The sequence below is a fragment of the Salvelinus sp. IW2-2015 genome, unplaced genomic scaffold, assembly GCF_002910315.2.
Source record: "Salvelinus sp. IW2-2015 unplaced genomic scaffold, ASM291031v2 Un_scaffold358, whole genome shotgun sequence".
Taxonomy (NCBI): Eukaryota; Metazoa; Chordata; class Actinopteri; order Salmoniformes; family Salmonidae; genus Salvelinus; species Salvelinus sp. IW2-2015.
In genome coordinates, this window is record NW_019942548.1 from 93,723 (window position 1) to 106,765 (window position 13,043).

Sequence of the window (13,043 nt, forward strand, 5' to 3'; positions counted from 1 at the left end):
CACTCAGAAAATAAGAGAATACATGTTATCATAAATGGGATGTTTGAAATTGACCCAGTACCAAAATCCACAGCTGCTCAGCGACTAAATAAGAGTTATTAAATTCATTATTTCATATCTGTGCAGCGCACCAATTACATTTAGCGGAAGTTATGAAGTATTAAATTGTAAAACATAATGTGGTGTTACAGTGGTGATGTAGTGCATACTGTGCGTGACAGATATCTGTAAACCAACTGTTGTGTTCCCCTAAGCCTCTGGTCTGGAGGCAAAGATCACATTGTTTATGTCACATGTCTAGTCTGTCAGTCTGACGGCACTATTAGTATGTCATATAGCTCTCTTCTCCTTAGTATGTGTAGTCCTTTAGGGTAAAGTCTCTAGGCTGTGTGTTGTGCGTGTTGTGTTCCCTCCTCCATAGCAGAGGCCCGGTGGACTGTGTGTGTGGCTGACTGAAGGAGATGCCTGTTAGTGATGACTCATACATACAAACTTCACTGCATACGGTGCATTCGGAAAGTATTCAGACCCCTTGACTTTTTTCACTTTTTGTTACATTACAACCTTACTCTAAAAATGATTAAATAGTTTTCCCCCCCAAGCTTGGCACACCTGTATTTGGGGAGTTTATCCCTTCGTTCTCTGCAGATCCGCTCAAGCTCTGTCAGGTTGTATGGTGAGCGTCGCTGCACAGCTATTTTCAGCTCTCTCCAGAGATGTTCGATCGGGTTCAAGTCCGGGCTCTGGCTGGGCCACTCAAGGACATTCCGAGATCTGTCCTGAAGCCACTCCTGTGTTGTCTTGGCTGTGTGCTTAGGGTCATTGTCCTGTTGGAAGGTGAACCTTCACCCCAGTCTGAGGTCCTAAGCGCTCTGGAGAAGGTTTTCATCAAGGATCTCTCAGGACTTTGCTCCGTTCATCTTTCCCTCGATCCTGACCTAGTCTTCGAGTCCTTGTCGCTGAAAAATATCCCAACAGCATGATGCTGCCACCACCATGCTTCCTCGTAGGGATGGTGCCAGGCTTCCTCCAGACGTTAAGCTTGGCATTCAGGCCAAATAAGTAAATCTTGGTTTCAACAGACCAGAGAATTTTGTTTGGCCACTCTTCCACAAAGGCCTGATTGGTGGAGTGCTGCAGAGATGATTGTCCTTCTGGGATGTTCTCCCATCTCCACAGAGGAAGTCTGGAGCTCTGTCAGTGACCATCGGGTTCTTGGTCACCTCCCTGACCAAGGCCCTTCTCCCCTGATTGCTCAGTTTGGCCGGGCGGCCAGCTCTAGGAAGAGTCTTGGTGGTTCCAAACTTCTTCCATTTAAGAATGATGGAGGCCACTTTGTTCTTGGTGACCTTCAATGCTGCATAATTTTTTTAGTACCCTTCCCCAGATCTGTGCCCCGACACAATCCTGTCTCAGAGCTCTACGAACAATTCCTTCATCCCTCATGGCTTCAATGCTGCATAATTTTTTTAGTACCCTTCCCCAGATCTGTGCCCCGACACAATCCTGTCTCAGAGCTCTACGAACAATTCCTTCGTCCCTCATGGCTTAGCTTTTGCTCTGACATGTACTGTCAACTGTGGGACCTTATATAGACAGGCGTGTGACTTTCAAAATCATGAAAAAAATATATTGAGTTTACCACACGTGCTCCAATCAAGTTGTAGAAACATCTCAAGGATGATCAATGGAAACAGGATGCACCTATGCTCCATTTCGAGTCTCATAGCAAAGGGTCTGAATACTTATGTAAATAAGGTATTTCTGTTTTATTTGTTATAAATTTGCACAAATTTCTAAAAACATGTTTTCGCTTTGTCATGGGGTATTGTGTGTAGATTGAGGAGGAAATGTTTAAATGTAATCAATTTTAGAATAAGGCTGTACCATAACAAAATGTTGAAAAAAGGAAGCGTTCTGAATACTTTCCTAAGGCAATGTTTGTCATGCTTCCTCCATTTCACAAATGCTTCCTACTATTTGATTTGATTACTCATCCACCTACTCCTCCTCCTCCTCCTCCTGCAGAAATTGTGATTGCAGGGAAGGGAACTAGGGCAGGGAAGAGAGAAGGGTAGCTAGGAGTATAATCCCTAGCACAGGACTCATTACTTGTGGTAGGTCTGGGTACCAATGTATGCCACTGGATAATGTGTACTTATATCTGTGACAGCTGAGCAGGCTCTCGCAACAGAGTTTGCGGAGGCGGTGGATGGAGAGGGGGGAGGAGAGCGAGAGAGACACGAGAGGAAAGAGAGGGAGAGAGAGTGAAATAGAGAAACAGAGGGGGGAGGAGGAGGATGAGAGAGGAAGGAAATAGAGAGAGAGGTTGGAGAATGCTGCTCACCAGTGAAATATAGAGATTGCTCTTGATTTCCCCAGGCTTTAAGCCTAAAGATCAGCATGATTGTGTTTTATTGGTAATGAAATTAAAATATAATTTTTCCCTCTCTCTTTCCGTCTCCCTCTCTCTTTTTCTCCTCTTTCACTCTCCCTCTCTCTACCGCCCGGCATCACCCTTTACACAAAGTGACACCATTAAGGCCTGGAGGCCATCTGTTAGTTGCAGCCCCTTGTATTTGGCCCCGCTCTGTTCTACGTGTCAGGGCCAGTACATGTATGATAGCCACTTAATTTTTTATTGCATTTTAATATGCATAGAAGCCATTGTGATGGCTGTTGTTGACGACATCATAAGATAAAGGCTTTGGTTAACCTTGGAAACTAGGAACAGGACCTCGGTTGACTCCACTAGAACTTCTCCGAAAGCTCTAGAGGACCTGCAGCCCACTTCGAAAGCCTTCCTCACTGAAACTATTGGTGTCCTGTGCAGCTTTGGTCTGGAGACTTCACAGCTCAATTATATTCAATGCTACTGTACAGTGTATGTCCATCTGCTCCGTAAAATATTTCAGGCTTTAATTAACCAGAAATATTGAAACATCGGAGAGGCAGAAACCTTCAAAAAGGCAGAAACATTAAAAAGTATATATTGATAAATAGCCGCAAGACTGATTCTGATTCTGATTCATACTACAACTAGGAATGGGTAGCAGCACCCAATGTAGAGACCACAGCCCCACACCCAAGTAATTGAATGCTCTCAGATAATATACTTGAACCCAATTAACTCCTGTCTCACCTTAACAGTGTGGGTGCTGCAGCAGCCAGCCAGTAAGTCAGTTCCCTGCAGTCTACAGACCTTATCATTCCAAGGGTTAATCGAGTTTATTGGCCAGGCGTGTTCCGGCAATGCGCCCAATATACAATTACGAAGCACAGTGATTCAGCTGGATCAACAGGTGGGCTCCTAAGCGAGCTGGGGTCACGGAGGGCCTGGTTGGCTTTGTCAAAGGATCTCAACCTAATCAGACATGCTGGCCGAAGGGGGACTCCCTGCAGACTGGAAAGGTCACTGCCCATACTTGTCACTGATTCACCCTCTTTGAGGTGGTGCAGGCAGGAGCAGTATCAGGGAAAAGGGAGATAGCGAGGTTTTTGGAAGTGTGGCAGCGTGTCATTTGCACTGGAGCATTGTGCTTTGAAACAGTACAGTCATTCAGTGTCTGGTACCACTATCACAGCCGTGTCACAGACAGGACAAAAACATAGCTGTTAGCATTAGGATTAGTGTGCTTTGCCGATTTGCAATTGTGTCAGACTGGGGTTTCAAACCCGAGTTTCCTACTCTCAGTGACTGAGTTAGTCCGCCGAGCCAAAGCCCAGTACTTTGTAGTGTGGTCCATATTAAAGCTTTGATATAGTATCACATTACTTGTAGGTAAAAAAAAGTTGGTTTGGAGTGCATGTTAATATAAGGTTGTCGGTCATATTATAATGACGGGTCTATCCTTAATAAAATCATGGGCTTTACAGATTGATTACTTTCTCTTAGGCAGGCACTGTGCTACAGTAGTTAACCCCAAATCCATAATGAATTGTCTCAAAATTCTGATAAGACACTGATGATTATTAATGTTGCTATTTAAAGCATAGCGAAGGGATAATTGCAGTCATACTCTGACATTTCACGACCCCTTTCTGCATATTTCTCCCCTCGACATGAGTGCAAAAGGATTAAACGTACGAAAAAGAAAAACCCTCGACCAGCGAAGATCCATCTCCCTCTGAAAAGCCCTAATTATTGTTAGTTTAAGCATTTCATCTATGGCCCGCTATTTTTTTTTCTTGCTTTACCCTGGTTATAAGAAATTAAATATGTTCTGAAGCATATTGATGTAAGCTGCTCTACCATAAAATCATAGCCTCTTTAATAAATGCTTTAAATTAGCTATGGGCATCAGTTGGAAGGCAAGAATGGGAGAGAAAGCAGCACATACTATAGGATGAATGGCAAATTCCTAGTCAAGCCCCCTGACCATGGGTTGATCAATTTGGGCATTGGGGAACTAGCTGGAGGGTGATCTACATGGAGGGTGAACATTACTCTCTTAAAGGTTTCTATGACCAACGCTCTGTCATAGAAACCCTTGTTTAATCCTGGGCTGTTCGTTAAGTATGGCATTCAAAGCTGGCTCCCAGCCTAATTAGCGAAGCGCTAATTTATCCCCACCAGTATTCATTTACGAAAGAGAGAGAATACGTTTGGCGAGAGAAAAACTCAACGACAACACTGACATCCTGAAAGTGCTATCATCACCCAGTCATGCAATGCGAGTAGACTGAGGAATCCCCAGTTGAGCCGACCATGAAATGTGGCACGGATGGAACTATTCACCCAGCAACTTTTTTTGCTGCCATTTCCCCCATTTAAATATATTGACATCATGAATATTTTCGAAAACCCCATATTCACGAGTAGCAGTGCATAGAAATAGAGTTAAAGACGAGCAAGTGTTATTAACCGTGCTTTTTGGGTTCGCAAAATGGTTCTATTAACACGGGGATGAAGTCTTGCAGAGACATCGCAGGATCATTTTAAGAACTTGCATAACACTTTACATGAAGTTGCTCTTATAGGCCTATCTGTGTAGTAACAATGAAACTACCCTGGTAACAACACTGCATTAGCATAATAATGTTCAGTTGAACAATGGAACATGTTCTATGAATGTTTCATGGACTGTCATATGGAGTGATTTTAGTGCCTGGCACTAAAATCACTCCATACTGTCATCTATAGCTCGGTTGCATCCATAGCACAGCCCCGTCCCTCAGCTTACCAAACAGTGCCAGGATCAGGCTGTTGAAATGACATATTGTGCCTTTAAGGTTCTCTCTTCCCTTCTTTACTTTTGTTTAGGCCTACTTTTTGTTCTACCTCTTATGTTTTAGTCCCTGTAGTAAATAACAGGTACAAACCTTACACCATTAATGAGTAATACGGATGGATTTTTAGGAGGCAAACAAGTTTTTAGTTTTTCTATAGTTCACTTCCTTGTATGACTTGAAAGGTCACGTTATCCTCTAGAGCCTGTTGTATTCTGAGTTTTTGAGGACATTTGAATTGAGAGTATTTCTCTACTCTAAACATATTGTATACGACAGAAACGTTTGAAGTTAGTTCATTTAGGCATAGTAATATTAGCTCTTCCGACGGTGGCCTGAGGAGGGCTTGCCTCCAGCCTCATTACAGATAGCGGTCTGTTAGATGCTTGCTTGCTGGGCTGTAGCATGCTAACAGGGTTCCTACCACTTTCAATGTTTTGCACTCAACTATGCTATTGATAGGGTGTAGTAAACAAACCACTTCCGACACTGACCTTCGGCCTCTATAAACTACATTCTAGGTATCAATAAGATCAAGTATATCTTTTACTTGGTACTCATCCCGGATCCGGGAGCACCCCCCACAGTAAAAAAGCTGACTAGCTTAGCCTAGCATAGCGTCACAAGTAAATACTAGCATCTAAATATCATTAAATCACAAGTCCAAGACACCAGATGAAAGATACACTTCTTGTGAATCCAGCCATCATTTCAGATTTTTTAAATGTTTTACAGGGAAGACACAATATGTAAATCTATTAGCTAACCACGTTAGCAAAAGACACCAGTTTTTTACTCCATCAGTAGCTATCACTAATTCGACTAAATAAAGATATATATAGCCACTAACCAAGAAACAACTTCATARGATGACAGTCTGATAACATATTTATGGTATAGCATATGTTTTTTTAGAAAAATTTGCATTTTTCAGGTATAAATCACAGTTCTACATTGCAGCTGCAATCTGAAATAGCGTTGGAAGCAGCCGGAATAATTACAGAGACCGACGTCAATTACCAAAATACTCATCCTAAAACATTTCTGAAAAAATACACAGCCTACAGCAATTGAAAGACACAGATCTTGTGAATCCAGACAATATTTCAGATTTTCTAAGTGTTTTACAGGAAGACACAATATGTAAATCTATTAGCTAACCACGATAGCAAAAGACACAACTTTTTTTCTCCACCATTTTTTTCCTGCATCAGTAGCTATCACTAATTCGACTAAATAAAGATATATATAGCCACTAACAAGAAACAACTTCATAAGATGACAGTCTGATAACATATTTATGGTATAGCATATGTTTTTTTAGAAAAATGTGCATATTTCAGGTATAAATCACAGTTCTAACATTGCAGCTGCAATCTGAAATAGCGTTGGAAGCAGCCGGAATAATTACAGAGACCGACGTCAATATACCAAAATACTCATCCTAAAACATTTCTGAAAATACACAGCATACAGCAATCGAAAGAACAGCATCTTGTGAATCCAGACAATATTTCAGATTTTCGAAGTGTTTTACAGCGAAAACACAATATATCGTTATATTAGCATACCACATGGCTAACATCACCCCAGCATTGAATCAATGCAAAAGGGGCGATAACGTTATCGCCACCAAAATATATTAATTTTTTCACTAACCTTCTCAGAATTCTTAGATGACAGTCCTGTAACATCATATTACACATCATCATAGAGTTTGTTCGAAAATGTGGCAATTAGCATCACATAATCGTGGTTATGCAATGTATCGTTTCAATGTAGGTAACTATAAATCATGCACTGTCTTGGCGGATGCAGCATGTCAAAACATGGCATGCATTCTGGCCGCGCCATCTTGAAAGCACCTATGTTTACGATTATTTATCGATTAGATTGACTAAAAAAATACAGTTGGACAGCTAATGAAAGATGCATTGGTTATTAATGCAACCGCTGATTTAGATTTTTAAATAACGTTACAAGACATACATTGTTGAGTTACAGCCAGACTAGTGCCGCAAAAAATGGCCGACAACTGCGTTTTACATTTTCCACATAAATACGGAATAAAATCAATAAATAACTCTTACTTTTGGACGAGCTTCCTCAGTATCTTGGGCAATTGTGTCCTTTGTCCAAAAGAATCGTTGCTTTGTTGTAAAACGACCTGCTTCAACTTCGGAACTAGCAGCTAACGATAGCTACACGGCACACACATGTCCAAATCCTCAAACGCAATACTAAGGAAATTCCGAAAAATAGCAATATACTCGCATAAACTGATATAAATCRGTTTCAAATAACTTCGTTATGATGTTTCTAACACCTATATCGAATTAAATCACAGACGGATATATCTTAGCCCGATAACGAGAGCTTTTGAGCATGCCATTCTGATGTCCTCTCTTGCGCCTTGGCGAGCGTCGAAAAGAAGGGACATCTCACTCCATTGCCTTTTATAAACTCTGAGAAACACGTAGAGACACCATTCCACTTCTCATTGGTTACTGACATCCAGGGGAAGGCGGGTGCAGTTCATCTCGATCCATAGGGCACACACAGAGTTTTAAACTGATCCGAGATCAGAGACTATTTTTCAGACCTTCGCATGTCCTGTCATGACTTTCGCTGTAGAAAGAGTTCTGGTTCACCCACAGACATAATTCAAACGGTTTTAGAAACTAGAGATTGTTTTCTATCCAATAGTAATAATAATATGCATATTGTACGAGCAAGAATTGAGTACGAGGCAGTTTAATTTGGAAATGTAAAAAAATAAATAGTGCTAACAGCTCCCCCTATTGACAAAAGGATATTTGCAATTCTGGAGAATCAAATCATATGTTATTCGTCACATACTTCAGCTGTAGACTAACAGTGAAATGCTTACTGCCGGGCCCTTCCCAACAATGCAGAGAGAAAAGAAAATAATATACAGTAAAACGCGTAATAAAGTAATAATAGATACATAATGAGTAAAAATAACTTGGCTATATAAAACGGGGTACCAGTCGATATGCATGGGTACGAGGTAATTGAGGTAGATATGTACATATAACTAGGATTAAAGTGACAGATAATAAACAGTAGGAGCAGCGTATGTGATGAGTCAAAAAGTTAGTGCAACAAGGGTCAATGCAGATAGTCCGTGTAGCTATTTGGTAACTATTTAGCAGAACTGTTCCTTTAAGTGTTTCTGGGGTATTATCTAGTAAGGTGTCACTCAAATTCTGTGAATCACGCTCGTTTGTCTCCGAGCGGAGGGCGGTCCCTACGGACTCTCTCAGCCATTCTGTGTATTCAAGCAGCAAGCTCTTTCATTCAGTCGAGTTAAGAGAGGACAGTTCCTCTGAGAGTTCTCAAAATTAGACACAAAATGGGAAAAATATATCAGAGGCCCTTAAAATATCTCCTACTAAATTGCCTCGCATATATACAACAACAATTCCAAGTTAAGCTTTTCACTAGAAGCTATATTATCCTAGACGTGTGACTTCTGAGTTCTCATGTTAGTGCTAAGTAGCCCCTTTTGCCCACATACTCCGACTTCCACTGTGTAGCTGTGTCTGCTTAGACGTGTACAAAAGAGCGACAGGAACATTGCAGATTTAGCACTGTGTTTCGATCACTTTCCACTGAATTTGGAGTGGCTAATTGATAAAGCCACGGCTACTGGCATCTCATTGCTGTTGGGTTAGTGGTAATTATAGCGCAAAATAATCTAAAGGCTGGATAAATAAATAAGAGCTGATGGGACTTTAAAGTCCTGCAGATGGAGAAATTCTGGATGCAGATGAATGGATTATGTTTGGGTTGACATACGGAGACGGCCTCAGATGCTGCCTGTGTGAGAAGGACAGTTTTGCTGTATTCCAAATCAACTCCTAGCCCCTCCTACTCTCTAGGCACTCCTGTAGATCTGAGAGGTTTATAGGTGTAAACAATATGGGAAGTAATTACCATATTGCTTGCACCTACCCAGTGGTGTAAAGTACTTAAGTAAAAAATACTTTAAAGTACTACTTAAGTCGTTTTTGGGGTATCTGTACATTATATTTGACAACTTTTCCTTTAACTTCACTACATTCCCAAAATAAAATGATCTACTTTTTACGCCATACACCCAAAAGTATCATTACAATTTGAATGCTTAGCAGGACAGGAAAATGTTCCAATTCACACCCTTATCAAGAGAACAATCCTATTCATCTCTACTGCCTCTGATCTGGTGGACTCACTAAACACACGGGTGAATTTTAAATTATGTCTGAGTGTTGAAAATATATCAGAGGCCCTTAAATTGTACCGTCTGGTTTGCAAAGGAATTTAAAATGATTTATACTTCTACTTTTGATACTTAAGTATATTTTAGCAATTACAGTTACTTTTGATACTTTTACTTGAGTCATTTTTCTATTAAGGTATGACAATTGGGTACTTTTTTCACCACTGCACCTACCAAATCTTCTCAGATCTCCACAAGTGCATAGGGGATAGGGGTTATTTTAGGACCGGGCCATTGCTGCTCTGTGGCTGACTGATGTGATATAGGCCAGGGGCTAGGGATTTTTTTGAGATTCAGCCTTTGCCTCCCCTGCCTGCCTGACTAATAGGGCCTTTGGTCTTCCTCTCCATAGATCCGCCGGTGGTGGAGCCGGTGTTCACAGAGATCCGCCAGGGTCTGGGTCGCGCCTTCACCCTCAACTGCCGGGTGCTGCGGGCACACCCGTCCAAAGTGCTCAAGTATGAGTGGAAGCTGGGTACCAGGCTGCTGACCATGGGCCAGTTCGACCAGCGCGACGAGACGGACTACCACGTCAGGGCACTCAATAGGGAGGGCTACGGGGAGTACACCTGTGAAGTGACCAACGAGGCCGGGGCGGGTGCCTGCAGGTTCTTAGTCACAGGTATGTATAACAGACGTCTTTAATTTTTAATTTTATTTAACTAGGCAAGTCAGTTAAGAACACATTCTTATTTACAATGCCGGACAAACCCGGACGACRCTGGGCCAATTGTGCACCGCCCTATGGGACTCCCAATCACTGCTGGATGTGATACAGCCTGGATTCAAACCAGGGACTGTAGTGACACCTCTTGCACTGAGATGCAGTGCCTTAGACCGCTGCATCTCTAAAAGTGTCTGCTAAATGGCATGTATTATTGTTATATGTTATGTCCAATTTCTTTCCTCGAAGGATAAACAACTTTTGCAGACTGTAGTGTACATTAATGTATGTAATGCACTGCTTTTGGATGTGTATCAGTCAGATCTACAGTATAAATAGTAACAAGCAGTGGGCTAACCGAGAATTGTGCATCAATGGAGAGCTGCCCCTTTAATAAGCCCGTTCAACTGCTCCTGCCCGTCGCTCCTGGACACAACGGGTTGCATCCCAAATGGCACCCCATTCCCTATTTACTACCTTTAACCAGGCCCCATAGGGCTCGAGTCAAAACGAGTGCACTATTTAGGGAATAGGGTGCCTTTTGGAATGCAGTCAACCTATTGATTTGATTCACGTTCACTTTGTGTGAGTGCTCCCTGTTGCAGCGAGAGACTCCCATTGTTAATACCCGGAGACAAGTAGAATCCACTCCCTGACTTTTCTAATGAAATGTATCCCATGGAGATGGCCTTGTCAGCCCTCAGAAATACATTTTTTTTAAACGAATAAGCTGCTTATCGCCGACACAACAAAACGTCACTTGTTTTCGCCGTAAGCATGAATGACGTAAGCAGCGAAGTTTGCACAGAATTTCAATGAGTTATTGAATAGACAGATGAGAGGAATATCTGTTTTAACATGCAAGGTGTGAAAATACAAATGGGCCACATTAGTGTTCTTAGCTCTCAGCGAGATGTCAGTTGTGTAAGTTTAGTGTGTGTTTTTACATGGCACTGTATCAACACTACTGAGCATAGAAATTCACTGTGAGTTTAAGTGGCTGTTTGGGGAAAATACCTATTCAAGGAAGAAGCCTCAGAAAGCCCTGGTTTGTTGTTTATTGCTGAATCATGTTGTTATCTTTCAATGAGACTTCATAATATATTCAAATTCTCATAACTTTTTCCCCACGAGACAACTTCGTATGTGGACATGCAGCAGAATCAGCAGGGAGAAAATGTATTAGTTGTCAATGTGATATGGTGTTAGGATTTTGTTGTTCTGCTCTTAAGCTTTTTCAACATCAGAGGCTCAACCCTTATCTTGCTACCAACCATTTTCTGATGGATGGGAGAAAATGGCTAGAATGTTTTACTGTTGATAAGTTTTCAGAGTCTGCAGACCAAGAAGTGCAACTGTATCACTGCTAAAGTCTTTCCCGGGTTATATTAGTCCCAACTTGGATTTGCATTGGCAATTTTCTACCCTGCACAGCAGCCACGAGAGAGGATTACTGCACTCTCCATTCTGACCTCCACCCCATAGAAAATGTCAGCAATTTAGAGAACACGAAAATTCTGGTCCACTTGTTATATGAGAAGGTCACCTTGTATTCCTATAAGGCATTCCTGAAACGATTTGATTGTCGAACATTAACGATGAGCAAGAAAACCTGTCTGTGTTCCTAATAAAGGTTTGTGGTTCAAATACTCCCTCTCTTGATCCTGGCAGTCGTTTGAATCTTCGATATATATATTCTGTCTGGAAAGACCATTAGTTTCCAAACAACACTTCTTCTGCTTTTATTACGGATTAATGCTTCATATTTGAGTGCTTTTTTGAGGAGTTCAGTCACATGAAAGCAAGGCAATAACAAACCTTGAAGGTAAACTCAGTGATACGATTTAGATGCAGAAAGTCAACAGCATAATGGGTCAATTTCCGCAACAACTAAGAGTTGAAGTGCGAAGCTCTCCTTCTCTGCATTTTTTGGTCCCGTAGCTACAACGCTGTAACAGCGTGAAGCGAACCTGTGCACATGCGCAAATACCGTGTGAGAGCGAAGTCTTTGGATCTCGCTTATCTCAATATGGTTGATGTGATTGGTTGTGGTCTTCTATGTGTCATGTCACGTTACAATGCGCACATATTCTGGGTTCCTTCTTCTGATTGCACCATGGCAGAACATGTGGCGTAGCAGTAACATTGCTGCGTCCGAGGCTGGTAATGAATGCTTGACAAGATGACAGCTCCACATTTCTGGGGAGTTGGTTGTGAAATATTGATGGCCTTGGTTTATCTCAGATGTCTGTTTTCGATGGGTAACAATATAGAGGTGTAGGCTATTTGCTCAAGGGATAAGAAGTAATCAGGTAGGCCTATTTTATGACGTTTCCATTGGATCAGAGCATGACATTTTTCCGTTCACGCTGAGTGGTTTATCGAAAAGGAGAGGAACTATTGTCATTCTCAATTGATGTAAAAACAGACTTTGTTTGCTGAGGTGAAGAAAACATTACTTTGAGAAGCTCCACAGCTCATCAGTGGTGGTGTGTTAAGCAAATCAGAAATACTATCAGATCCCCAAATGGGCACATTTATAAGCCTACATTTGCGYGCAGGCTACTTCAATGCGACAGGACGCACCAAACAAAAGACAATGACTTATATTCGTAAATTGAATTAAATAAACCAAAACTTGTTTCTCACAAGTGCACTCTGCAAACAATGTGTCCACTCCGACAATGAAAACAGTAAAATACTGGAATAATAATATTATATTGAATGCATTAACATAAATTGCCGTAACCAAACAAACATTGTGGATTATATATTATAGGAGTTAATGGTAAATGCAATACTGGTAATATGCAGTGCCTTCAGAAAGTAGTCAGACCCTTTTTTCCCTCATCAATCTACACACAA

The 13,043-nt window shown here is 41.5% G+C and overlaps 1 protein-coding gene across 1 annotated transcript in view; it reads left to right on the plus strand.

The window, feature by feature from the left end:
- LOC112068302 (MAM domain-containing glycosylphosphatidylinositol anchor protein 2) overlaps positions 1-13,043 on the plus strand; it is a 171,513-nt gene that overhangs the window by 55,772 nt on the left and 102,698 nt on the right. The window contains exon 6 of the mRNA XM_024135406.2: positions 9,867-10,136. Coding sequence (XP_023991174.2) covers positions 9,867-10,136 — 270 coding nt within the window. The remainder of the gene's footprint in view (positions 1-9,866; positions 10,137-13,043) is intronic.